Below are 25,822 nucleotides of genomic sequence, written 5' to 3' on the forward strand. Positions count from 1 at the left end.
TTTTTTTTTTAATTCCTGTTTTTGAATATTATTTAACCTGATCATGGTATAATTTCTTGTTGTGAGGAAGCTCAGGATCTCTCAAATCCAAGCTCCTGCTCGAAGAACACTTGTGATATCAGACCAGGCTGCTCTAAGCTTTATCCAGTTGGGTTTTGAAAACCTTCTAGAGTGGAGACTGATAAAGCCAGGCTTTTAAAAAAGATTTCTCTATAACATAAAAGGCAGTAACTTGTCTTCACATTGCACAGTACTGTAATGAACTGTGACATTTTAGGGCACACTGGAGGAACTCTGGTAAATTCAATTACCCTGTTGAGAAAAGATTATTATTTCTTGAGGTACACTCAGAGAAGAAACTCAAAGGTGATATGTTCCTGCTGTCAGTGTAAGCAAAGAACTGGTTAATATAGCAACTTAGACATAGGTCTTGATTTCACTTCTGGCCCCTTGTGCTCCACCGGCAAGAGCCTGGTGGTCTCTGAAAGAAGCACACAGGGAGGGATTGCTCTCCCCTCCGACCCAATTCCTGCTGCTTCCCAAAGTCCTACACTTCTGCTGAAGGTGCTGGGATCTAACTCAAGTAGGTTATCCTTCAAAATAAAAGTTCTTGCTAGGAAATTACTAATCTGAAAGGAAGATCTTACCTTGTGTTCATGTAATTTTTTTTCATGTCCCTGACTTTCCTGATTGTGACAATTTCTGAAGATTCATTAAGGTATCTTTGGAATACATGGTAAACTATTACATGGTTTTAAACCAGTAACATGTCAAACACAGCATAATAGAGCTCATCTTGTAACATTTTCGTAAGATACCTCTAGTAATGGAAGGAGAGGTGTAGAGGACTTGTATCTGCTATTGGAAGACTGGTCATGGTTTATGTGTTGCTTAGCTCTTCAAAATGAAGAAATTCTGCAACTAATAGAGTTAATTTTAATGACTGGGGGAATGGATGACAGCCAAAACTAAACATAGCCTAACACTTAAGAGAGTAATTTCACCATCTCCCTTGTGCACCTAAGCACTACTTCGGAGCATGTGAATTCCTGGTGTTTATTTAGAGAGAGCTCCAAGGGGTGATTCAGACAACGTGAGCTGGGTGTTTGAAATTAGATGATATAAGTTACAAGTGAGTACACTTGATACATATCTGTCAAGTATGTTCTTAAAGAGTAATATAATCCTTATGCAGTTTATATTAAAAAAAAAGGCAAACAAAACCAAACCAAAAACATACCACTTGTACAATGTAATTTTTTTCCCCCTTTAACCACATACATAAGAAAAAAAAGCCCAGTAAAAATAAAATTTAAAAAAACCCACAAAAAACCCTGTCTTTCTTAAGGAATGAACTTTCAGTTTCTAAAATGCATCCATTGTGTTGGAACCTATTCAAAGTATGGATGACATTAAAAGATTGTTAATACTTCAGCAACTGTAAACATTGACTCTGTGAATTGAGATATATGAAACTTAACAGTAAATCAGATTCTGTAGGGTGAGTTGGTTTGGGTTTTTTTTTGCTTGTGTTCATTAGTTCATAATCATTGATATTGTTAGGTATTTTCAAGAATACAATTTTCTGAAATGTGTTATTCATTTTAGGAGTCTACTCTTAGCACACAGTGTCTTTTTTGTAATTTTTAGGCATTGGTGGAGAAGTTAGTTTGTTTATTCTAGATTTTCCTAGTAATTTACTTGAATAATGAACAACTTCTGTTGTGCATTTTGATACCAGTGTGTATGCTTGTTGAAATTTGTGAGCAGTGTCTGTGAGGCTTGTTTTATTGTATGATTTGTACACATATTACTCAGAATCTGCTTGTTTGTGAGTTGTAAGCTCAAACATGCAATCATCTTTTCAAGAAGAATTAAAATGATAGTTACGGAAGATCTTATGTAGACAGTTGATACCACATGTTTTCTTTACTCGTACTTCATCAGTGTTTGTGATATTGTGTAGTGAGATCATAGGAAACTGTTCAACCAGTAAGTAAGGATAAGCTGCAAACTGAACTTGCCCCAGACACCATGAAGGAGTCAGAGGTATTGTCTTTAATACACCAGAGATCTCTCTGGGTAAATTTTGCTGAAGTTAGGTCAGCATTTTCAGCTATAACCAGTATCTTTTCAGACATTTTTTTTTGAAAAGAGTATCAAAGAGAACAGACACCAAAGAAATACAGCAGGTCTCATGCACTGTTCTTCAGAAAAAACACAGTGAAAAATTTTGAGCGGAAATAGCCACATTGTAGAATTGCTTTTTATTTTAAAATCAATTGTGGAAAGACTTAATAGTTTGAAAGTACAAATGTCATGCCTTGTTTGAATTGGAAGCCTCAATGCATATTTATCATTTTTCAGCCACCCATTAAAGAAACAGAAAGCCAGTAACACCTAAAGTTACCAGGGAAAAAAAAACCAACCTCACATAGCTATTGATCCTCCGGGTCTCAAATGAATTTTCTTAACAGTCTTAACCCTTGAAAAGAGAAGCCTTTCGTGAAAAACAAAGACAGGGGGGGTGTTTTTCAGGACAAACTATATTTTTCACAAAGTTTGATCACTCAAACTTCACTGCCTCCTCCTCGTTGGTTAAGAAAGTTGATGCATGAAGGTATTTCACAACCAAGGTAACGTGAACCATTCATGCACATACCTTCAGCCTGGGATTAATTCTTGATGAGGAGGTGGGGGGGGCTTTCTTCAGAGCCTGGAATTTTGACTGTTTGTAACAAGCCTTTCCTATGGCAGTCTGTTCTGCAGGTAAGAGTTATCACACAGTTCTCACCCTTCTGCACACACACGTACTTTGCCTCTCCAAAGAGAGCTCTTCAAATTATGCTCCAACAGCCACTCAGAAGTATACTTTAGAAGATAAAGGCTCCTTGTGGCTAGCGTGTAGCTGCTTCATTTCAAGTGCAAGATTTAGTCCACTTACCTTTACTAACATAAAATACAATGCTTATGCAACTATGTGAGCAGACAAAAGCTAAAGAAACTTTTCCAGACTTGTTCATTTACTGTTTTCTGTCTCTAAATGGACTCTCTAGCTATAACGTGGCTCTATGAAACTGGAGAATAGTCTAGACTTGGGTTTCAGGGTACATATTCCCATCCACATAGAAATTATTGAAAAGGTTACACAGTTTTAGAGAAAGGAAATTAAAGATCATTAAAGATTTGTGGCCTTTGGGTCACTCTTAAGTATGCTACAGAACAATCTGCATCGCTATCTTATTTTTATTTTTGTGCATTTTACTCATCTCAAGGTTCACTTGTCAATTTTGGATTATTTTGTAAAATCAATACACAGAATATGGGTGAACTTGTGTAATTTGTGGTCATAGTAGAATGCCTCTGTCATATTCCCTAGAAGTAAAGGAAATTACAGTGTTGCTGAATAGTTTTGGGTTCAAAGCCCATAAGCTAAAAAACAGCTTTAAAAAACCCTCAGAAAGTAAGGGAAAACTTGGCTTTTTTTCAGTTTTGATATATTAAAATATGTTACAGGTCATAGCAACAATATATTCTCAAAATACAGCCTTACTCTTCTAAAGCCCATATAAGCCTGCCCCCCCGCCCCAAGCCATACTTTCTTGAATGTTTGTGAAGTGTGTGTTTTTAAAGAAGGAACATCCACAGTTGAGTACTTGAATATCTTCATCCAGATTTTTTACAGTGAGGGTGACGAAACACCAGAACATGTTGCTCAGAGAAGTTGTAGATTCCCTGTCATTGGAAGTGTTCAAGGTCAAGTTGGATGGTGCTTTGAGCAGCCTCTTGTAGTGAAAGATGTCCCTGCCCATGGCAGGGAGGTTGGAGTAGATGATCTTTAAAGGTTCCTTCCAACCCAAACTATTCTGTGATTCTGTACCAGGAATTAGTTTTCTGCTTTACTGAGAAGACAGGAGCTAAGATTAAATCACCTGAAAGAAAAAAAAAAAAGCCCAGCTCCATCAAAACAAGAAAAAAAAGGCCTAAACCTTTCAGTTAGTGGCTCTTTTCAAATGTAGGCTCTTTGTGTTTACAAATCACTTTGGTCCCTCTACACTGCACCAGGTGTAATATCTGTTTTGCCTGCTCCTCTACTCTTCTGAGATCTCTGTGTGGCTGTACCTCATCTGTCTGCTTTATTCTAAAGGAAAGGATATATGTTAAGTTTTTTAGACGGGAGGGTAACCAGCGGAATACTCAAGGGAATATTTTTAAAAAGGGGTTAAAAAAAAAAAGAAAAAAGTCTATAACTGAGTACGTTTTAGTGAAGGTCAAGCTCCATTGAACACATTTGATTGATACCAGTTTAGTTCTTTCTCTTACTGATACTGTTGAGTTGCTCTGCCTTCTGTGTTATCTCAGGTGTAGTGGTAGATCATGAGATACATGGGTTTCTCATATGAGAAGCTGCATAGATAGATAGATAGATATGCAGTTCTGCGATTTTACATATTCTGTGTGGTTATGGTTTCACTGCCATCTGCAAAGCTTGATGATAAATATACAACTATGATGACAGTATTAATGGCTGAACAATTACTATTCTTTAAACAGTGTAGAACTCATTTTTCTGAAACTTCCAAGCGGAATATAAGTAAATGTATCTTCATCCTTTAACAACTCACATTGGAGATGAAATGATCAATTTACTTCATGGATTTTTATATTCCTTTTAGTCTTTTCTGTATTACTCCATTCTTAACTGCTCCATCTCCTTGGAGCCGAGGTACACTGTGGAAACAGAAATCAGTCTGGCTAGCACCATCTTCTGCAGCTTAAGAGCTTGTCTTTCATTTTATTCTTACTGTCATTTACAAGGATACTATTAGATATGGTGTAGGGGAATTTACATTACACCTGACCTGAGTTACAAGATGCCAAGCATCTTAAGTCATGGAGCGTTTCCACTTTAAATCTTGGTGAATTATTAATTGTGGATTAATCTAAAATGCACTACATGGATCATTGGATCCATCAGTTTTGCCATTTTTAAAGTGCTTAGATGGTGTATATAAAGCCCGTATGTCCTTAAGAATTAGCTAATTTTTAATCAATTAGATAACTTTCTCCTAGGGGATTGACCACGAAAGTCAAAGCCAGTGATAGCTGGCAACAAATAAATACTTGTTATGGATTCTTTTCCTGTTGAAGATAAGAGATAGATGTGCTGCTGTGCCAGATTCTGCTTGGATTAAAAGGAAGCAGAGATGGAGCATGAGTTTAGGAGGTGGCTGCAGCTCCTATTCCTTTGCTACCTCTCTGATGCCATAGTTAAAGCTTCAGCATTAGCAGCCGTACCTTGAGCAGCTGGTACGGGTTCTTCCAGCAATTTCACAGAAAGGAGGGTTGGGTAGATCTGTGCGAACGTTTCTGTCCCTTGGAATATTTTTCACTCCCAGGCACATGTGGCTTAGGTACTAACTGTGCTGTGTCTGTTGATTTCTCCAGTTCAGAGCCAACATACACTTGTCTGCATGGTGCAGAGAAATCATGGTCAACTTGAAGCCACTTGCTGGTCTTAGATATTTATTGCTAGGATTCAGCCAAATGGATTACCTCTGCCCACTTCTTGAAGGAATGCATATTTAAAGTTTGACAAAGCAGAGAAAAGCAATTTAGAAAACTCTCTGTATTAAAAATACATAACATGAGTATTATCTTAGTGTATTATTTTTAAAAAATTGTTTCATATTTAAATTAATCCCTTCTACAAAAAATAGCTTTTATCAAAGTTATGTTTTTCTAGAATTTATCTGGAATAGACCTGACTGAAATTCATAAGCTGTGTATTCTTTGAGGGATCATTTTGCATCCCTGCAACAGATGTAGGACCAAGGACCAGGAGCTCTTAATTTTCACATGAAGTAAGAAGGTTGGTTTCAAGTCTAATCCGAAAGACCCATGCTGTTTTACTAACTCTTTGGAGTGTGTTGTCTTTGTCAGATGAATTAAGATTGCTAAAGATCTCTCCCTTATTTAGAGATAGGCTTTACAAGTAAACCTAGTTAAGGTAGTAATTCCTTTGGAGAATGCTGTGGCCTGGGTCCTCTGTGGGAGAACCAGCAAATTCCACGTGACATTGGGGTCAAAAAACTGCGCCTGAGGGCCTTTCATAGCACGTGATGCATTTCCTCCCAGATAGGCACCTAAGACCGGTCAGATAAAGTGCCATCTGAGGATGCTTAACTTCTCTTAGCTTTTAGACATCTAAACCTGAGAAAGATGGTTCATCCGCTAAGCCCTCTTTACCAGGTCCACCCTTAAATTGTACCTGCTACCAACATGATGATCCAGAGTTGTGCTTCTTATTTTCTATGGAGGCAACACAGTGTCCTGTAACGCGGCATTGCTGTCACTCTGACGTGGCTCCCTGGTGGGCTGTTTCATTCACTCTCCCTGCTCTTCAGGTCATGGTTCCTGTCCAGATAGCGTAAGTCCCCGAAAGACTAGAGTAAAAGCTTGTTGATAAAGTAAAAGTCCAAAGTTGCTTTATTGTAAGCCATTTCAGAATGTGTCTGAATGCACAAACAGAATTCAGGCTCCACCTGAACAAGTTGTGTTACTGAACATAATTGCATCGTGTTGATTATTTTCTGTCACATTGCAGTTGGCAGACCCCTTGACCCCAGTTGAACTTTGATAACATTGGCCTACTTTCTGCAGACTCAGGTAGAGTTTAGGGACAGGCACGCATAAACAACAGAAGTGGAATATTTTGTCTGTCAAAATATGAAGTACTTAATATTTTCTCTTGCGGCAAGAGTTAGCTTGAAAAACAAAATGGGGAATACAGCTAAATGAAGATCAACATTTCCTGTAGTTTTCCGTCAGCTGTATGCTTTAGGGAAGCTTTCTGTACCTAAAGAGTCTCATCTTTTGAGTTCCTTTAATATCACTGTGGATGCCAGTGACATTTTGTAGTATAGGCAGAAAGCGGTTTGTTTTGATCATATAACAGGGGGCTCTGCTGAGATGAATTTAAGCTGTTGAATAGCACTTTGGTGAGATGCAGACAACTGTCAATTCATAAGCATCATCAAAGTATGTCACAATGACACCGAACAGCCATCAAGTTTTGTCTGTAATGAATTGGGTTGACAAAAATCAGCAATGAACTAGAATGTAAGAGGGCTTTTTTAAAATCAGCTTTTAAGCCATTTAGCAAATGAAGGAAGCTGGAGCTGGGTGAAGGTGCTGAAATAAAATGTCCAGAATGTCTAGGACTCTTAAGTACAAAATAATAAAACATCACATGTGGTCCATTTGTGTTAATGAACTTTGATTGTAGGGTTGTTGCCTTTGCAGATTTTACTCTGTGACACTGTGGTGTAATGATGTTCTGTCTTCCTGTCATGAAATGCGAAGGGTTTGGTTTCAAAATTAAAGTTAGAATAGTGGAAATGATTCTTCTGGGAGACTGCAACCACACAGGAAATTAAGAAGTAATTTTATTTAAACATGTCTCAGTCAAAAAAAGCAAAACAAATCAAAACCCTGAAACTGAATTGACTGAATTGTAGTAAGTTATCCAACTGTGTAGTTTGCCAAAGGACAAAAAATAATTTTTTTTTCCCCTCACTATAGTGAAAATAGGTATAGAAATAAGATAGGGCTTCCTTGTCTGAAGTCAGATGCTTTTTTCATATAGTCAATATATTCAGATTAAGTCAGCCTGAATTTTAACAGGATAGCTAAAACAGTTTCCTACATGCCCGAACTGTGATCTAACTGATCTCTGTGTATGACTCAGTGATTTTGCTGTTCACTTTATTTAGGAAATACTCTGAAATTTAAAACTGAATTAGTTACATTATAACACCGATTGTGTATCACCTTCTTTCTGAACTCTCCAGAGATTTTAGTATTCTTGTTTAATTCTACTTTAGCACTCTAGGGATCATTTGTGCTGGGCTTATGTTCAGTACAGCGGGTGGCTCAGGAGAGATGGCTTTTAAATGTCTTCACATCATGCTGTTTGCCCTATCCTTTTCCTAGTCTAGGTGCCTTATCAGAGAAAGTGAAATAGAGGTCGCAATACTAGAAAACAAACGTGCTGAAACAATGCTGTGGCACATAGGGTGAGAGCTCTGCATCTGTTTTGCTGTCTGTGAATTCACAACCACCAAAATCTATGTGCAACTTCGTACTCTTGGCATCCCTGTTGTCTTTGTGATGAGTTAAGTAAGATGTAGTGGGGAGAGAAGTGGGGAGTCAAGCTTTGTATTCTTACTTGAAACTGTTGTGTCAATTAAGTGTTGAATTGGGAAGAACAGGTCTATAAACTATATTTTTAACTTCCAGCTGAGGTTTTGAGCCAAATCATCAGCTCTATGCATTATTCTGAAGAGAAGCTGAAGGAAACCCAAGATCACTTAGTCTAGACTGAGTAAATAAGAACAAGCAACTACCAGTGAATTAAGGAAGGTGCCATGTTAGTTTTTTCTTAAAAACTGGAATTTTTTACAATAGGGGAGAGAGAGAAGCTTACATAGGGGCTGCTTCTGAGTGTTAACCTGTAATTCATACAAAACGTGTCAGTATCAGAGATTTTCCATGTATTAAATTTAATCTTCTTTTAATCCATGTAATCTCTTTTTAGTAAATTTGACTCTAGGATAAACATAGTGCAAGAAATTTAGTCTTTTGTTGGATTGATCCAGTTTAAACAAGGCAAATTTAATATTTTCATGCCCCTAAGAAGCTGGGATGGAAAAAACTATGAGTTACAGTATCCACTTACAAGTGTTGCAACTCACTTGCAAGTTGTTTTGTTCAAACCTATATAGTCAATAAATGTTTTACTCTGATCATGCAACTAACTTACTGCTTGTTCTTCAAAGTACTTCTGACAGCTCCATAGATGGTTTAGTTTGAGCTTTATATATAGGCTATTGACTCTTAAGTAATTGTATGACTATCACAGGAGATAAATGGAACTTAATTAAATTTGCCATTCTTTCACATAACTTTTGTTCCCTTAATAGAATAAAATTATTTTGTTGGCAGCATGTAAACTAGCAGTTCATCTCCTGTGCTGTGTGATTAATGCATGTCATTGTATTTACTGGGATAAGCAAACTGTCAATTGTAATGCAAAAATGAATTGCACCAGTAGTTATTATTTGATATTGTAAGATAATCTAATGTATTAGCTGGGTGGAGGCCAAATAGTCAAAATTCAGAATCTTTATGCAACTGCCTAATCACAAACAAATATTTCTATAGAATGTCTTTCTGTAGCTGGTAGTGGAGTTGTGAGGCCCTACAGCTATAATGTTTGTTCTGCTGAGTTCAGTGTTTGCTATGAAAGTAAGACAGCAACCAGCATTAAGGGGTCTTAGACGCCGAGCTATCCTGTGGTATCACTAACAGAAGGTTCAATTAAGATCTAAAAGCTGCACTTGAAGTCTTTCAGAGTCAGCGGCTGGTAACAGCTGCTGTCTTCAGCAGAGCCATAACACACTCCAGTTAAAGCTGTGACAGTACCTAGAAATGCAGGCTTGTGCTGAGGATCTCCACGCCTTGCATGTGGTGTGTGGCAGATTTACAGGGTTTGGAGAGGTCCCTTTAGTCACCTCACTGCTCTACATGTGAGTGCAGTTGCTCAGAGGATAGGCCTTCCTGTCTTCACTCTCGTTGCAAAGCTGAGAATCTCTGCTGAGCTCCATAGAATTGACCTGTAGCTGCAACAGCCTCATAGGTCACATCTTTAAGGCTAAATAAAAATAAAACAGGCCTTGGTACTGAGGGCTGTGGACTGAACCTTTTCCACACATTATAGCAGTGATGCTGGACCTCTTCTGCACCCATGCAGTGTCCTTTTGAATGTAAGACACAATTACTGTTTTGTATGGTGCCCTTTTCCAGTTCCATCTGCAATGATGTGAGGGCTGCATTGCCACCCACCAGTGTGGCATTCTCCTTGCACAAAAGCACGGATGTGCATTCCATGCCCAGAAGTGTTTCAGATGGGCATGGGAGGGTTGCAGTTCACATAAAGTCTTGGAAGACTGTAGAGATGAAAGGGCACTAAACCTGACTATATGCAAATTGTGCTTGGGATCTGTCTGGCCAGCTGATGTGGATCAGGGCGGTTTGCATAGAGTGTGAATTCCCCAGCCCACATGACCTTCAGAAGCTCGGGGGTTTTTGGCCCTGTGGCACTTAGTGGCAGAGGTATGGTCACTGGGAAAAGAGTTGTTCTTTGTCCTTATTACCACAGTGGTGGTGTGGTGAAGCTAGGGAAGTCTCTCAAACTCACCAAGATGTAATTGAGAGCACAGTTCAGTGAAATTGTTCAAATCAGAATAACACTCACACATCAGAATGAAAGCCCTCTGTTACATTGCTGACAGAGTGCGGATTGGTTCAATGCAGACACAAATTGTTGTTATAGGTGGGGTTTTTGAAAGAAACATGGGGTTTTGTCTATCCAGGGGCCTCAGCAAAATTAATCTGTACTAACTCAGAGTGTGAATTTACAGCTAAACTGCTTTAAATTCTTGTATGTACAAATGAGTTCCAGAATGAAAGTGGTTGTAATTCAGATCATTTTAGTGTCAGGGTCACCATGTCCTGGTATGTGACTTGACAATAACCACATAATCTAGTTGCTTTCATCAAGTGATTAAGTGCCATAGGAGCCCAAGTCAATTTGACTTTTTCTGCAGCCAAATACCTAGTAATTTTAGAAAATAGGACATAAGTTCCTAAATAGGTTGCTTTTGAAAATGTAGTTTTGTGGGAATATTTGAAGTATTCAGCACTACAGCAACAGCAAGGAATTATGCCTAGTGTTAATGCACTAAGAAAACTTACTGGGTATCAGTTGTGAAAAATATGAGATACATTACAGACACGAGAATAAACCACTTCCAGTGATACCAATAAGCAATTTCTAAAGGAATAAGGGCATATATTTTTTTACTTTTTCAGAGTATGTGGTAAAATTTTAGGTCTGCAAGGTCTCCCAGGTGTGAGAATAAACTCCTTCCAGTGATACCAATAAGCAATTTCGGTAAGGGAGCAAGGGCAAATATTTTTTTAATTTTTCAGACTATGTGATAAATGTTAGGTCTACAAGGTTTTACTGTTTAGTGCAAAAAAAGCTAGAAATTAATTAGCTGTGCTTGCTCTTTCAAAGGGCTAAATGTTACAAGACAGAGTTGCTGATTTTGGTTAATGCTCTGTGGCCTTCATGATGAGATAACCTAGTGTCTCTTTACTATATAAAATCAAATGACTAAGACAAAATGAAATCTTTTTAAAAGAATAAAACTAAAATAAAAGTTGACCCTCTTCAGAGAAATCTGATTCAGGTTAAATACAAGTCTTCTGTATTGTGATACAGTGTACAAAAGACGTGCATAGAACTGTTCTTAGCAGTGTAAGTTTAATGAGAAACAGAGTTTAAATGTCACCTATGTAAACATACCCAGAGTACACTAGCAGACAATACAAGAAGCTTGGAAACTTCATTGTTTCTTGTGGAGAAGAGTGATTCCTCTTTGTCCCCCACTTTAACTTGGATTAGTAACTGGGATCTAAGTCCCTGATTGATAAGGATCACAGCTGATGCATTAATTTTGTGTTAATGCCCAATCTTCTGCATTTCATGCAGTGTCTTTCAGGAGCTCTTCTGTTGCTATTCTCTCTTAGTGTTTCAATAAGCAGTGAACATCACCACACTTGGGCATTTTTTTCCTCTGGCTTTGTTGTCTTCTGCAGGAACACCTTGCTGGGTTACCATAGAGAATATTTCTGTGAATTTTTCCTTCCTTAGAAAGAATTTAATATCCAGTCTATTCCTCCCTGATAAACATCCATATTGAAAGGTGGTCAGTGTCATGGTGGTTTCTATGGGCCCTGTGATGAATGAAGGCTGTATTAGAAAATACAGAACATGTATTTAGGTGGTGGATCTAAATAGGGTATAGCCACTAATTTGCACTGCATAGTGGTTTGTTATATAGTAGAAAGAGTCTGTACCATTACTCAACTTCTTCGGTCATCTTCATCCTTCAAGTCTGCAAAGATACTGACCCTTCCCTAGTGAGTTGATAAAGCATAGCACAAGAGATGCCTAAGAACAGGACTGCCTGTAACAGAACTGGAAAGGAAACTCTTCGCACAGGTACTTTAGAAGATTCAGAATCTGAGCGCATGGTCAAACTGAAAGGCTAAACAGAAGTGAAAGATCATATATGAAACACCTTGAAAGAGAAATCTGTAATAGCTCCACAAGCACTCCTCTGCCCAAATTTGCAGAAAAAGCTTCTGCATTTCTGTCTTCTACACTGACATATAAATTGGGAGTTCAAGCATATTGTAGCTCTGAGTTGAGCAAAGGGGTGTGCAAAACAATAAATCCTGGATTGGATAAACCTTCAACATTTGTAGAGAATGACAGACTCTCAGAAAAGTCATGCTCTCACCTGTTGATTTCAGCCATTCAGCTGCCTTTCTCACTTTCCAGTAGGTGTTTGTGGCTTTGTTATTAGTCACCTCATTTAAAGTACCATGTGCTTCAAAGGCCCTCTTCATCTTTTTTGCTATGATCGAATTTTTCATTTAAACAGTCTAAAGAGCTTATTCACAACTATGTTTACCTGGTTTTGTGCTGATGTAACTCCATTGAGATCATGTAGATAGTCCTTACCCAAAGGGAAGAACAGATCTTTCATGCTCCGTTAATGTTCCTGCTTCTCTCCCCGGGGAAGCTTTCCTCCTTTGCTAAAAATTCTTTTGAATATTCTAATTAAGGATAAGGATCTCTTTGAATATTAGTTTTTCATTGGCCTCACTCAAAATATTTAACTCAAAGCAATTTCCTGGTAATTACCTCTTGATTATAACTTTGAGAGGATTTACCTTTTTTTTAATAAATTCCAGTTTATCAAGACTTCCTTTTATATGTGTCCAGTTAATCACAACTATAGATAAGACAATAAGCAGTAACTGTAAAGAGACAATTTTGGTTTGTTTCTTACGTTTTCTTCTTACAAAAGCTGTCATTCTTACTGTAACTTTCTGCCTTTTGCTGGTCTTTAATTATTTACCTATACTGTAGATAACTGTATCTCTCATGCATGTAAGTTCAGTCTTTTGAGTGGCTGAATCTACTGGGCCTGTACAAGCAGACAGCTTTGTACAAAGACTAAAATGGCAGAACAACACTTTTCTTTCTTGCCTCTACCTGGAATGGTGAGATAGGACCTGATCCACTTCACTGCTCTTTCCTCAGCTTCCCACTCATTCTAGGACTCCTAACTAGGTATAATTAAATAAATGACAAAGCCCCTTTCTGTTTCCAATTTTGCTTTAAGTGTTCAAGAGAGAGGGAGAAATTTCTATATTGTTACTGACGGCATATGGTACTCTGGACTAGCAGCAGGGCAAACTAAAACCATCATGTTTAAACCTTTCTGTCATGAAGTAATTTTACACATTTAATAGATGGCCACAGAAGATGCCTTTTAAAATCTCTGAAAAGGGGTGAAATTCCCAAAATGCCTGTTTAAAATTTCTTCTAAATCAGGACATGAAGTGAGGAGCTTAACTCTCAGCGTGAGTGTGAGGACGATTTTTGTGAGCTTTTAGGAATACTCTGAGGGGTGCTATACTCATCCTCTGTACCAGCAGAGTCAACATCTCTATCTAGTTGAACAGTCACATCATTCCAGTGGAGGTAGTAGCAAGCGTAGCCCATTGCAGAAGCCTCACCCTTCCAGCCTGAGATCTCAGCATTGTCTGAAGCTTATTTCATATGGAGGATTTAATAAGGACCTTGTGCAGGATTCCTTCCTAAATGCACCAAGGAGTTTTACATAAGTCCAAACATTTGCCTTACACTTCCAGAGAGAAGAAACTACATCTACTTGAGTTCACTAGAGCTCTCAGATACTACTGTAACAGAACCAGATCATTCACAGTCCTCCTTTGCTTCCTTAAGCATGAAGAGCTGATCCGTAAGGCTCACCAGCAAGGCTGTCAGAAGGGGTCACCCATTGCTGCCAGCACAGCTAATGAAGTTACTAGCTGGTTGACATACCTCTCCTGCTGATTGGTGATGCTCACTCCACCAGACTGGTTGCTTCCAACGCATGCCACTATTTATAATCTGGGCAGTAGCTACAGAGACTCTGCTCTGTTCATATTTGTCAAGTCTTATGGATTTAGTTACTATACCAGATGCCAGATTTTGTAGTGAAAGTACTCCATTCTCTACTCAGCTGAATTCTTCCTCATTTCTGCTATCCGCAGACAGTACTGCTCACCATACACACCTGCATTGCAGATCATAGTGACACCTGAAGAAAAGAATTTACGTGCTCTTGAGTAACTGCAGTTCTTTGAAACCATGACTACGCTATAGTAAGAATTCCAATTTTTAAATTAATTCATTTTATGCAATGAATCCAATATTAAACCCCATAAAATATTAATAAAGCGGAATTCTGCACATATTTCTGTAAATCTGAAATAAAACATAAACCATGTTTTGTACAGCATACAACTTGGCAAACAATGAATAAGCAATACTGAGTCAAAAAGCAGAAAACATCTCTTGATGTTGTTTCTTTGTTTCATGAAGATATCTCAAAATAACTTAATTCTGAATGCAACTCATTGATGTGTGCTACTTGCTCCCTGCCTTCACAAGCCTTTTCCATCTGGCTTAATGTGGTGACTGGAGCTTTTTGGATTAATTTTCCTTAAGTGACCTACTTTGCAGAGAAAGATAATCATACATTTATAGCCTCTGGCACTCTATTCAGGTCACAGATGGACAGATAGCAAAGCTATTCCTCAGTGACTTACTGGGGTTGTAACTAATCCCCAATGAGAAAAGAGATCAGCCCAATGTTAATTGGTCAGAATGCCTAAAAGTATTGAAGATCATTGACTCCTACTTTAATTATCAGGGGTGTCACAGTTAGGTTGTATGACACCAGCCAGCAGTTGTTCCAAGAGTATTTTGTGGTAGTGATCAAATTAAGGGATGCTGTAGATGTTAAATATCTAACTTTGAATCCTTTGCCTTGACAGTAGAGCACCATGCAGTGTTCTGACTGTGGACATGTCTGATGTTACACACGTACCAGATACCATGGCCATCACCAACGATCAGAGATTTGGGAGAGTTTTAACCTTTTCTTGTTAACAAGTGCGTACAATCCCATGAACAGTTGTCACTGTAAAGATAACTTTCTGTGCAGTCAGACCTAAACCTTTGTTAGGAAAGCTTTATTTTATATAGCATTATTAGTTGAGCCAATAAAGCTCGTATTTTGCTATTACCCATTAAAGGCCCATTCTCCCTCTAATATTTGGCTCTAATGTAGTGATGTGTACAAAACAGGTTGTTCTCTTATTTGCAGATTTTCAGAAGGGAAATGACTAGTCTTTATTCTCTGATAGAGTATTTTTAAAAGATTGGTGGAGCTTTTCACACTGAGATACAGACAACAAGCAGGAGTGTTAAGGACGTCTCTTTTGTTGAAGGACTGTCTTGAAACTTTGAGTGTGCCAGGCAGTCAGTGATGTTAATTCTGACAGATCTGAAGAAATAACTTAAAATTGTGACACTGCCAGCAAAGTGATGGATGGCTTTCAGAACAGAACAAAACATGTATGCGGGCTGAATTCCTGCACCACAGGACTGCAAATGTGTATGCCTCTGTCCCTAGTGTATACATATAGCTTTGCTCTTTGCACCGCAGTGCAAAACTGAAAGGTGTTCTGGTAGAAGTTGCATTGCAGTTTGGATCACTTTGATCACTGAGTAAGTGTTCGTATTTCATTTGCTTCCTAGAGCAAATACTCTCAGAACACATGAGAAATGATTTGGGTTTGGTTAGATATTTACAGTTGTTAAGATAACCTGACAGAGCTCTGTGTGTATTTTCTATGACAGAATATAATGCATCGAGGGCAAAATCAATTCCTTTAGCAAAAAGTCTTTCAGAGATGAATTAAGTAAACGGTTTTAGAGAGAAAGAGTATGTGCAGCCCTCACATACTTATCCAGAGGGACTGTAGTGCATCTGTTCCACCATCAAAATTCTGGCCGTGGGCTCTAGCAGTTGTTGGGAGCCCTTTGAATTTTCCACACATGTCCTTCAGCTTCTGCATCTGTGTGTCCTCTCTCCTGGGTGTTAGCCCCAGTATCTTCTCTTCCAGGGGAGAATTCTCAGTGTGTCTGAACTGTGTATTTCTCAGCTTTTCCTCGGAAAGTGTTGATAAATTTGAACCAATGTGGACCTACAGATGCAGATACTCTTAGTCTAGCTTAAGAACAGCCTGCTGTAGGTACACTTTTATCTGGTCCTAAAATAATTAAGCTAAATCCAAATAAATCCCGTTTTAATCAAAGTCATCCACAAAGCATAATTTTAATTACCTTTTTTTTTTTTAGTTTGTGAAGAAAGTGTTTGAGAAAAGTAAGTCAGCACTGCCAGGATTGATTATGGGCTATTTTAATCAAATTACAACTTTATGAAATAAAAAATTCGTATCTTTGGTTCTGTGTTTCCTGGTGTGATGTCCATCTCGTGGTTGTGTTTATGTCAGAGAATGTGGAGATTTGTAAGAAGAAACAGGATAAGTCTAAATAGTTGGGAAGTCGTGTATTATCCAATACAAAACTAGACTAATTTAAGTAATATGTTTCCATTTTATAGAGCCGTAGTACAGTATGTAGAAGATATAGGTGAAATTACTTGTAGAAAAAACAGTATATGCTACAAACAAATAACATCTGCATTACAATAGACATGTTCATGCCTACTATATAGATCTCTTAGGGATAAAAAGTACGATTGAGAAATTATACTGTTGCATTCCTATTGAAAACAACCAATTTAAAAATAACCAGCTCCACAGAAACCTTTTAACTTTTGAACCAGGGTAACCATAGCAGTAATAGAAAATACATGCTTCATTTTTAATGCTGACATTCCAGTATACAAGCAATAACTTAGGAGGTCCTGACTATTTTTTTGGCAGGGTGGTAAGGACAAAGGTGAAGGTGAAACACACATGAATCCCTGTCGCGTTATTACTCAGCACTATCTGAGAGTCTGTGTTCTGGGATCTTCATGGCTTAGATAAGTCTACCTTGTATCGCTGTGGGTATACACATTATTACATTGAAAAAACCCCCATTCACTTCCCTATTTGCATATTAAATTAGATATTAAGTGATCAAACAGTTCTCATCCTGTAACCGTCCCAAATACAAAGCTTTTAATCTGCTGTATTACATCAATATGAAATCTTGTGTACACATTTCTTCTGTGGGGAAAGATGAGTAGGAGGGCACATTTTGTAAACATGTGTAGGTGTCACACACACACAGTTTGCTACTATTCCTGCCATAGCAGGGCTACTAAATGGAACTACTCACTTGCATGAAATGGCTAGAATGGATATTTGTTTGCCAGATCAGAACATCAAGGAGGAGTTATGAATATGATAATGAACTAGATATTTTACCATTTTTTTACAGAATTTGTTGATCAGCTGTGCTACCCGAAGTGAAAAGTAAATCTGATTAGAGAAACAGAAGAGTAGACATTGTACAGGAATTTGTTTTCATCTTCTTTAATATGTGAGTCAGTGTACCCTGATGAAGTTGGATTATCATTATTTTAGTTTAGTCATTTAAGATTTAAAGTTTCCAGTAGTGAACTTCTAATTAGTTGAATAGATCATGAAATGCTAGGGCAATTTGAAAGAACCCATATTCCTCTTCTAAAGGAACTTGTATTCCTGTTTGAGGGGATGAAGCAGTGTATTTGGAAGGAAACACTGGAGCATGGAAGAACCAGACATCATGTTTTAGTGAAACAGTAGATGTGATCTGAATTGGTAATGAATGTTCCTTGGTGGCTGGTTGATTTTGAACACCTAAGGGGCATTTATAGGAGTCGTAATGTTTTTGAAATATGTTTTGGTGGGATGGTCTATGCATAAGCAGGAAGTGGAAAAAAGAAATTTGGTGGACAAAATGGTGGCAGAATATTTCATTGTTTGTAGTACAAAGTTCAAATAAACCTATAAATTTAACATGCAAAATAATAAATTAAGCATATTAAAATATATTTATTGCAATAAATAATTAGATTATAATAATTTATCATCATTCATCACAAACCTGTATACAGAATCACTTTGGCCAGTTACAGATCTTTGGTCTTCAACGATGCCTTTAATAGTAAGCTAATTAGAGAAAATTAATTATTTTCTGTATGTATTGTTGTATGTCTTTATGTTCTGTATATTTTCCATGTAGGTGTGCACCTCACATGCTGTTAGCATTATACAAGTAAATGTTAATGAGCTATTTGCATGCTCCTTAGGCTTTAGTTTATGTCTGAGACATTTTTCCTTTGCATACTCAGTGCAATGATAGGGTCTGTGGATGATGGCAAACTAATTACCTGTAAAAATTAAAGCTCTATGTTTGCTCAGAGAATAACTAAATTGTGGGCAAGGATTGTTTGTCCATAGGCTACTTCAGTAAACCCCAACATTGGCTTCCTCTTTGCAATAAAGCACTAATATGTCCATGCTGCTTGATCTTTAGTCTCTTTGCTGATATTACTGAGGAAGGGCATATTAATAGCGTTATGGTGTTGAAATTCAAGATCTTTTGAGTTTGCAAATACAAATTAAATATGGTATTTAATATATTTCAGGGATAGAAGGCTTGCACTAAGACAACTAAGCTGTAGTTCCAAAGCACTACCTTAGCTCTGTTTAATCAAGTTGGTGACAAATCTTTTTCTACAATATATTTCATAAAGTAGTCAACTAAAAAAGCACTTTCACTCCATACGTACTAAAATAGTGACTAATCATATACATATTCTAGAATTACACGCTGTTGCTTTTGGGAAGCTGATGTGGATTCATCATCCTTAACATTTTATCAAAAAAAACATACCCTGTTGAACTGGGAGTGTAGAGTTTTCCAATAATGATATACCTATATTTCCTGAATTTATAGCTTTGATGATTTGAGCATTTGGATTCTCATTTGGACATTCAGTCATGTGATTTTTGCGTAATTCTATTTTTCTTGGATATTCTGAAAAAAAATTATAAGACATTAGAAAAAAATAATGTATTTGGGGGCTCTGACCATTCTCATTCTGTCTGTGCAGTTCGACAATCAGCAAGCATTGGGAGGCAGAACTGGCCACGCTCAAGGGTAATAACGCTAAGCTCACAGCAGCCCTGCTGGAGTCCACTGCCAACGTAAAACAATGGAAACAACAACTTGCTGCGTATCAGGAGGAAGCAGAACGTCTTCATAAGCGGGTAAGTCAAGGCAAATGGCCAGGATCCTTACTGATGGCAGTATTCTCCTGTTTTCAAGTAAAACAAATAAGTTTATTGTTGGGGCTTTAGATTAATCTTTGAGACAGAATGATTAATTTAAAGCACACAGGGTTCCTCTGTTGGGAAATTCTTTCCTTTGTAGCAGTTCTTTTTCTGCAAGGGAAATTGTTGCAGGAAGAGTCATCTAACCTTACGACATGTTTGCCAGCTTTCATTCTTCATGTGATGACATCACATCTGTTTCAGGACCTTCTCCATAGCATTACACTTCAGTGCCTCTCGCATTTAAGCCCACAGAAATTTAACATCAAATCTGTAACTTAAAGAAACCCTGTTGTAGTTTCCACATATAACAAAGATGAACAGCTTGCTCTCATGCTTGCACCTGAAGAAAACTGAACATAGATTCAAGATCATTATATGCAATTAGAGATCTGCTCCCACTTTCACACAGGAGGGTCTGGGTCCTGTTTCCTTCACTGTAAGTTTTGCAGAGGTCATTTGGCAAACCAGAAATTAGTGCACAGTGGGGGAGGGAATGACAGTGTTTGAAGGAGGAATAAAGCATACAAGGTTGAAGGCTGCGTTATGAAAACAAATATACAGCATTTTAATTTCTCTCCTCTTTTCACATGTACCTCTTTATGTATTGTATAATCTATTCACCTTTTTCCGTATGAATTTGTCATCATAACTTAGGACACATTTTTGTGCAAAGCAAAGGCAAAATTAGCACATGTATGGAGGGCAGAAATTCAGCAGGCTACATCTAACCTGGGGGTGTGGAAGAGTAGCAAGAACTCCCTTGAGCCTGAGAAACTTGGGGAAATGGCAGGTTGTTGAGGCTGTCCTATACATAGACTGACTTCCAGACAAGGATCCTGAAGTCCCCGCCAAATGATTTGATAGGGAAGAACAACAGTTTCCGATGGACTGTAACTCTGTGTGTCACAGCTGGCTGGACGAAATGCATGAAGTGTAATTAAAATTGGTGCTTTTTGCAAAGTGCTTTCTGTTCAAGAAATTGGCAGTTACTGGTAAAACTGTTTTGTTTCAGAAATTTTCCAGTCAGGAAAGCTTGTCGTGTGTGTTTGTAGAGAGAGAGACTTTCACTTTGTCTGTCATCTCATTTAAGTTTCTCCTTTGGAAGGGTGGGAGTTCTAAACTGTGCCTTAGGTTTGTGAATAGATTATAATAATCATTGTTGATAAGATCACTTAAATTACAACCTTGTATTAAAATTACTATAGTGGGAGACATTCAGGTGGATCTGACCACCAGATAAGCTTTATAGTGAAGAACTCATCGATAAAATGTGGACATATTGAGGTAGCATTCTTCCTAATAAAATGCATTAACAGCTTTTGTTGCAAAGGTGAGACAATACAGTCCTTACCTAAGAAAGAAAAGTAACACACAAGAACAGCAGCTGCATTTGCTGTGAGGAGACCCAACCAGACAAGACAGGCAAAGATCCCTTTTTCTTGATGTTATTCTCACTCTTAGTCAAATCTTATTTAAAATTTATTATTGGAAAATACAGTTAATGAATACAGGAATTTTTAGCGTGTCACTTTGTTTTTATGTCATACTACAGTTAACAGAAGTAGTAACCAAGTCTTTGTAGCTACATTCGTTAATGAATTTTTCATAACCTTTGCCCAGCAAATTCCCTGCAAGTATTTTGTATTTCTGAGGGAACGCAAAATCTTATAACATGGGATCATCTACACTATACTCTTTTGATCACTGTTTACATGCCTTTATTAAATGTTTCTGTAATCTGTGACCGTGGGTCTTGTTGACATCTCATGTAGAATATAGGAACACTCTGTGCCTATGTCTCTGTGGGCTTGCCTGTAAATTACAACTGGATAGTTTATCAAGAGTACCGCCCTGTTGGAATTGCTTTTAGAAAAATACAGATTTGGCTAACCCAGTAAATCGAACTCTCTAGGCAAAAGCGTGCAGATCATGTAAAAAAAAAAAATCGATCTCAATCTGTTATCCATACAGTGTGAGACAAGAGCACTTCTAGCCTGCATGCTGGGGACTAATCTTTCAAATTGAGATAGCCCCATTTCAGAAACAAACTGCAAGTCAGGTGCTTCTCTCTTACACACATTGAAAATGTGTTGCTGAAATGGCAGATCTGGAGACTGTTGGTTATGGTATATGTGGTAGCAAGCAGTGTTAAGTCACCATGTTGTGTTATCTTTCTGTTCAATTTATCTGTTATGCTCAGTATAAACATGTAGCTGCAGTTGATCCAAAAAATATTTCTCAGACTGGAATCTGTCTCGCCTGAGATTGTGTAGAAGTTATGTATCAAGACTAAGATGATCATCTTTTTTTCTTATTCTTGGAGAGACAAAAGCATGAAGAGAAAGTGTCCCAGTCTTAAGAAAATGGACTAAGGTGTCGTGTTGAATATGCTTCAGTAAGTGCTTGTCTTTCTCCATAGGGTGATCAACTAGATAGTTCTATAGACATACTTTTAGTCAAACAAAATGAGCTCCATCCTTAGTTCATAGAATAATTTAGTATGGAAGGGAACTTTGGAGGTTATCTGGTCCAGTTCTCCACTGAAAGCAGGGTCAGCTTTAAAGTTAGGTACAACTCAGGATCAGGTTACTCAGGGCTGTCCATCAAGTATCAAAAAATGGAGATCCCACAGCCTCTCTGGGCAGCCTGTTCCAGTGTTTGACCACTCTTGTCAAATTATTTTTCCTAATATCTTATCTAACTGAAATTTGCTGCGCTGCAGCTCACATCTGTTGCTAGTCCAGAAGAAAAGTGGGGTTTGATCCAAAAGAAACTTTGGTGAGAAAACTTGAATAGACTGGATTTTTAGAAATACTTGTAGAAAAATTGATTTCAAGGAGAAAGAAAAACTTGGAAATTAATTTGCATGTTCAGCTGTAATGTAGTTGTTGTTTTATTTGGAATAGTTGGCTGTCACAGCATCTTGCCCACTGGAGAAGAATGTGTGTAGATACATATGCATTGGAGGGATACGCTCACTTACAAGATCATAGCTTTGTATAAAATAGACCAGCCTCCAAAATCAAGAATGGTACGGCTGACGTCAGCTGCTATATTTAGTACAATTTAATAATATATTATGTGGTTTATATATAATGTAATTGTGGTATTCACTCCTTACGTGCTTTAGGTTTATATACAGGTTTTGGTGCCTGACTCATCTGTCTGCAGGCTACAGCAAACTCATATCCTCTGTCAAGTGTGGTGTGTGGGGGGAAGTAATGCATATTGATTAGTAAACTTGGTATTATTTTTTCCATCTTTGGTTTCTTCTTTATATAAATAGTCTTACAAATAGCCTTATTTACCTAAATAGTTTCTTTATATTAAGAAAAACCCATTATTGCTAAAACTGTGTTACTAGTTGACTTCTTATGGTACCTTTTTCCACAGTTTGAACTTTGTCATTTTTTATTTATAAACATCCTTTGATTTTACATTGTATCTCATTCTTTTATCTTCTATATTTTTTCATTCACTGTGGTAAACTGGGTCTTTCATCTTGTGTGGTATTTGTTGTAAACTTTGCTTTTTAAGTTGTTTTTAATTATTTTAAACCCAACATTCTTTATTCAATAATTGTTTTCAAATTTGACTGAAATAGTTTTTTGTGTATCACATTGTTTACATTCTGTATTTTAAAACACAGAAACAAAGCTAAAATGTCCCTTTCTTTGATTTTGATTGCATTTTAAAAAATTAATTTCATTTATTATTGGCCATTTCTGATTAAATATAAGATTTACTCATCTATCAGTTCAGTTTTTCGTATTAACCTACATTTATTTGCTTTCTCTGAGGCCTTTATCTTCCTTCTTCTATTTGTTCTCTGCATTAATAATGCCTAGAGCTGAGACAAAACAGAATACAGATTCAGTGTGGCTGAATGCAAAGTTCTCCATAAATTAAAGTTTTGTGCTCTCTTCTGATATATTGTGAGCTTAAGCCAGAAATAAATACTGTACTTTGATATTTTGTCAGACATTATATTTTTCAGGAGTTTGCTAAATGAGTGTATGGATTTTTCCCTCTCAAATACAAAGAGATAATAATCCTGGAAAGATGTGATGCCCAGTCAAGAGCTTGTCTTGGAGCTCTCAGCCTTCTCTCCTCTCATCTGCTCAGAAGCAATTTAACAACAAGAATTTCCCTTAAACGGACATAGCTTTTTGAAGTCAAAAGGGATTCATGAGTTTAGAATAGTTCATTAACAGAAAGAAAAACCCTGAAGTGAGCTACTTTAGACAAATAGAATAGCATTAGTACCAACATTAATACTGATACCACAAAAAAGAAAGGATTGAATGGTGATATGAATTATGGAAAGTAACCCAAAGTTCTGTCTTTGTCATGTTAAAAATGAAAATGAAGATTTTTTTTTTTTGTGCATGCTAATGCTAAAATAAATCATCCTATGACAGTGGGCAATAGCACAGAGTAATAACACCAGTGCATAATAATAAGAGCTGCAGTCCTTAACGATCATTCATTTGCAGGAAAAGAAATGTAAGATAAAAAGAGATGAAGGGAAGTGGTCAAGCTCTTGGGTATTCCTGAAAGAACAGAGAGGTAAACACTTGAATTCTAGCTTGTTATTTTACCAGGATTTCTGATAAAATTAGCCTATTCTGTTTGGGTTCTTTTATTCAGTGAATGAAATAAGTATGAAGACATCTTATGTAGTCATCAAAACCACCTCGCAAATAATGGACCCTGATTTCACTAGTGTTAAAAGAAATTTTAAAGTGGATATTAAAAAATTGCGTGAGCACACAGAAGTAAAACCATGGTCATTTTACTGGGCTATTTCTGTGCTACTTAAAGAAAACAACAATCTATAAAAGCAGTTATTAAAGTCCACAAGAAATACGGAATGCTATATAAGCCGTCTGCTCAGATTATCTATAGAAAATCTTTGCAGACCTTTTAGCAGTCACCTCCACATTTCCACCAGTTGCATTAAAAATTGAATAATCAAAAGTAAATTTTGAACATGCAGGTGTGATAAAGTTGCTTGCTGAATCGGAGACCATATTGTGGGCTTCATACTTGCTGAAAAGTCTTAGTAGCACTACTATGGGACTATCATGAATAATCGGTTTTATGTGGCTGAGGAAGGGCATTATCGAAAAGTGGAAAAGCGAAAGAAGGCGACAGAAAGTGTGGTAACAAGAAATTTATGAAGTTTTGATCCAAAAATTTATTGGCGATGCACCTTTTTTCTGTGAGGGCTATCTCTTTTCATCCTCCCTTTAAGACTGTGTCCCTCCTACCTGCACTGAACAATCCAAACTTGTGTTATATTTAAATTTGGTTTGATTGGTTAAAGAAAAAAGTTATCCAAGTATAACTTCCTTCTTAAGATATTGTAATTAGCTTGTGGCTAGATAGCAGGTTGATACCATTTGTTTATAATGAAAATAGATATGCATTTTGCAGGGTAGATATAGGCAGCTTGGCAATTTAATCAAAACAATGGGATTATCCTTTTATTAGTATTTGTCTATGCATTTATTTAAAAGAAATGTGTGTGCAGATGGACCAATTCTGAGTGCATAAAAAATGGACAAGTCTATATATTTACATATGCAGTCCTTTCGTCTGGAATTGCAAGCAAACTCTTATTGCACTAGAAACTCCTGAAGAGGCAAAAAGAAGGGACAGCTCTTGCCCAAGTGAGGTCATAATGTTAAATATTGATGAGATGTTCAAGAGAGATGTTCTGGGGAGTTTTCTATGAAACAGTAAGATCTGGAAAGGCTAATTGTTCTGTGATAGTTGGGTTTTTAGAAGACATATGGGAATATAGTGACTGTTTTTTATTTTTGAAATTACAGTCTTGCCTTAAAAGAGTTTGTGTTTCAGAGCAGGCTGTAATTATCTGTGTAAGGTCAGTTGCCTTTCTCGCAGTGGAATTAGTTTCTAATAAAAAGAAATCCAGAGTTATATTTTAAAAATCCTTGAGAAACCATTGCAGGGGCTGACCACCTTCTTTGCATGGCACTAGGGGATACCAAAGGAAATATACAAGCATTTTATTTCAGGGAATATGTATTTTTTTCTCAGATGTACATTTTTGCGCCTCCAATATCCATTTCAGCTATCATAAGTTCCATGTTATTTTTGAAACGGTATATGTTGTCAGTCTTGTCATTAGACTATCAGAGCATTTCCTAGAACAGGATGTCTGAAATCCAGCATGTACTCTCAGCTCCCTTTCTGTGCATGATTCCTAATACAAATAATTCACATCTAGCCTTTATCAAGATTCAATCCTTGGTTAATAATTACACTTTATTAAAAAGACAGTCTCTTTTCAGACAGAGCAGTTGAATCAGGTTATGTTCCTGAAATCAAAGTGTGAATTCGGGTTTTTTTAATGTATGGTGAACTGAAGGCAGGCCTTTTCTGTCTTCTTACATTTGTCTTG

General features: G+C 37.2%; 1 protein-coding gene across 2 annotated transcripts in view; it reads left to right on the forward strand.

The window, feature by feature from the left end:
* Positions 1-25,822, forward strand: part of HOMER1 (homer scaffold protein 1) — a 95,822-nt gene that overhangs the window by 53,144 nt on the left and 16,856 nt on the right. For both annotated transcript variants that reach the window (XM_074856516.1, XM_074856517.1), the window contains exon 6: positions 19,170-19,326. In XM_074856516.1, coding sequence (XP_074712617.1) covers positions 19,170-19,326 — 157 coding nt within the window. The remainder of the gene's footprint in view (positions 1-19,169; positions 19,327-25,822) is intronic.

The sequence above is a fragment of the Strix uralensis genome, chromosome Z (genome assembly GCF_047716275.1).
Source record: "Strix uralensis isolate ZFMK-TIS-50842 chromosome Z, bStrUra1, whole genome shotgun sequence".
Taxonomy (NCBI): domain Eukaryota; kingdom Metazoa; phylum Chordata; class Aves; order Strigiformes; family Strigidae; genus Strix; species Strix uralensis.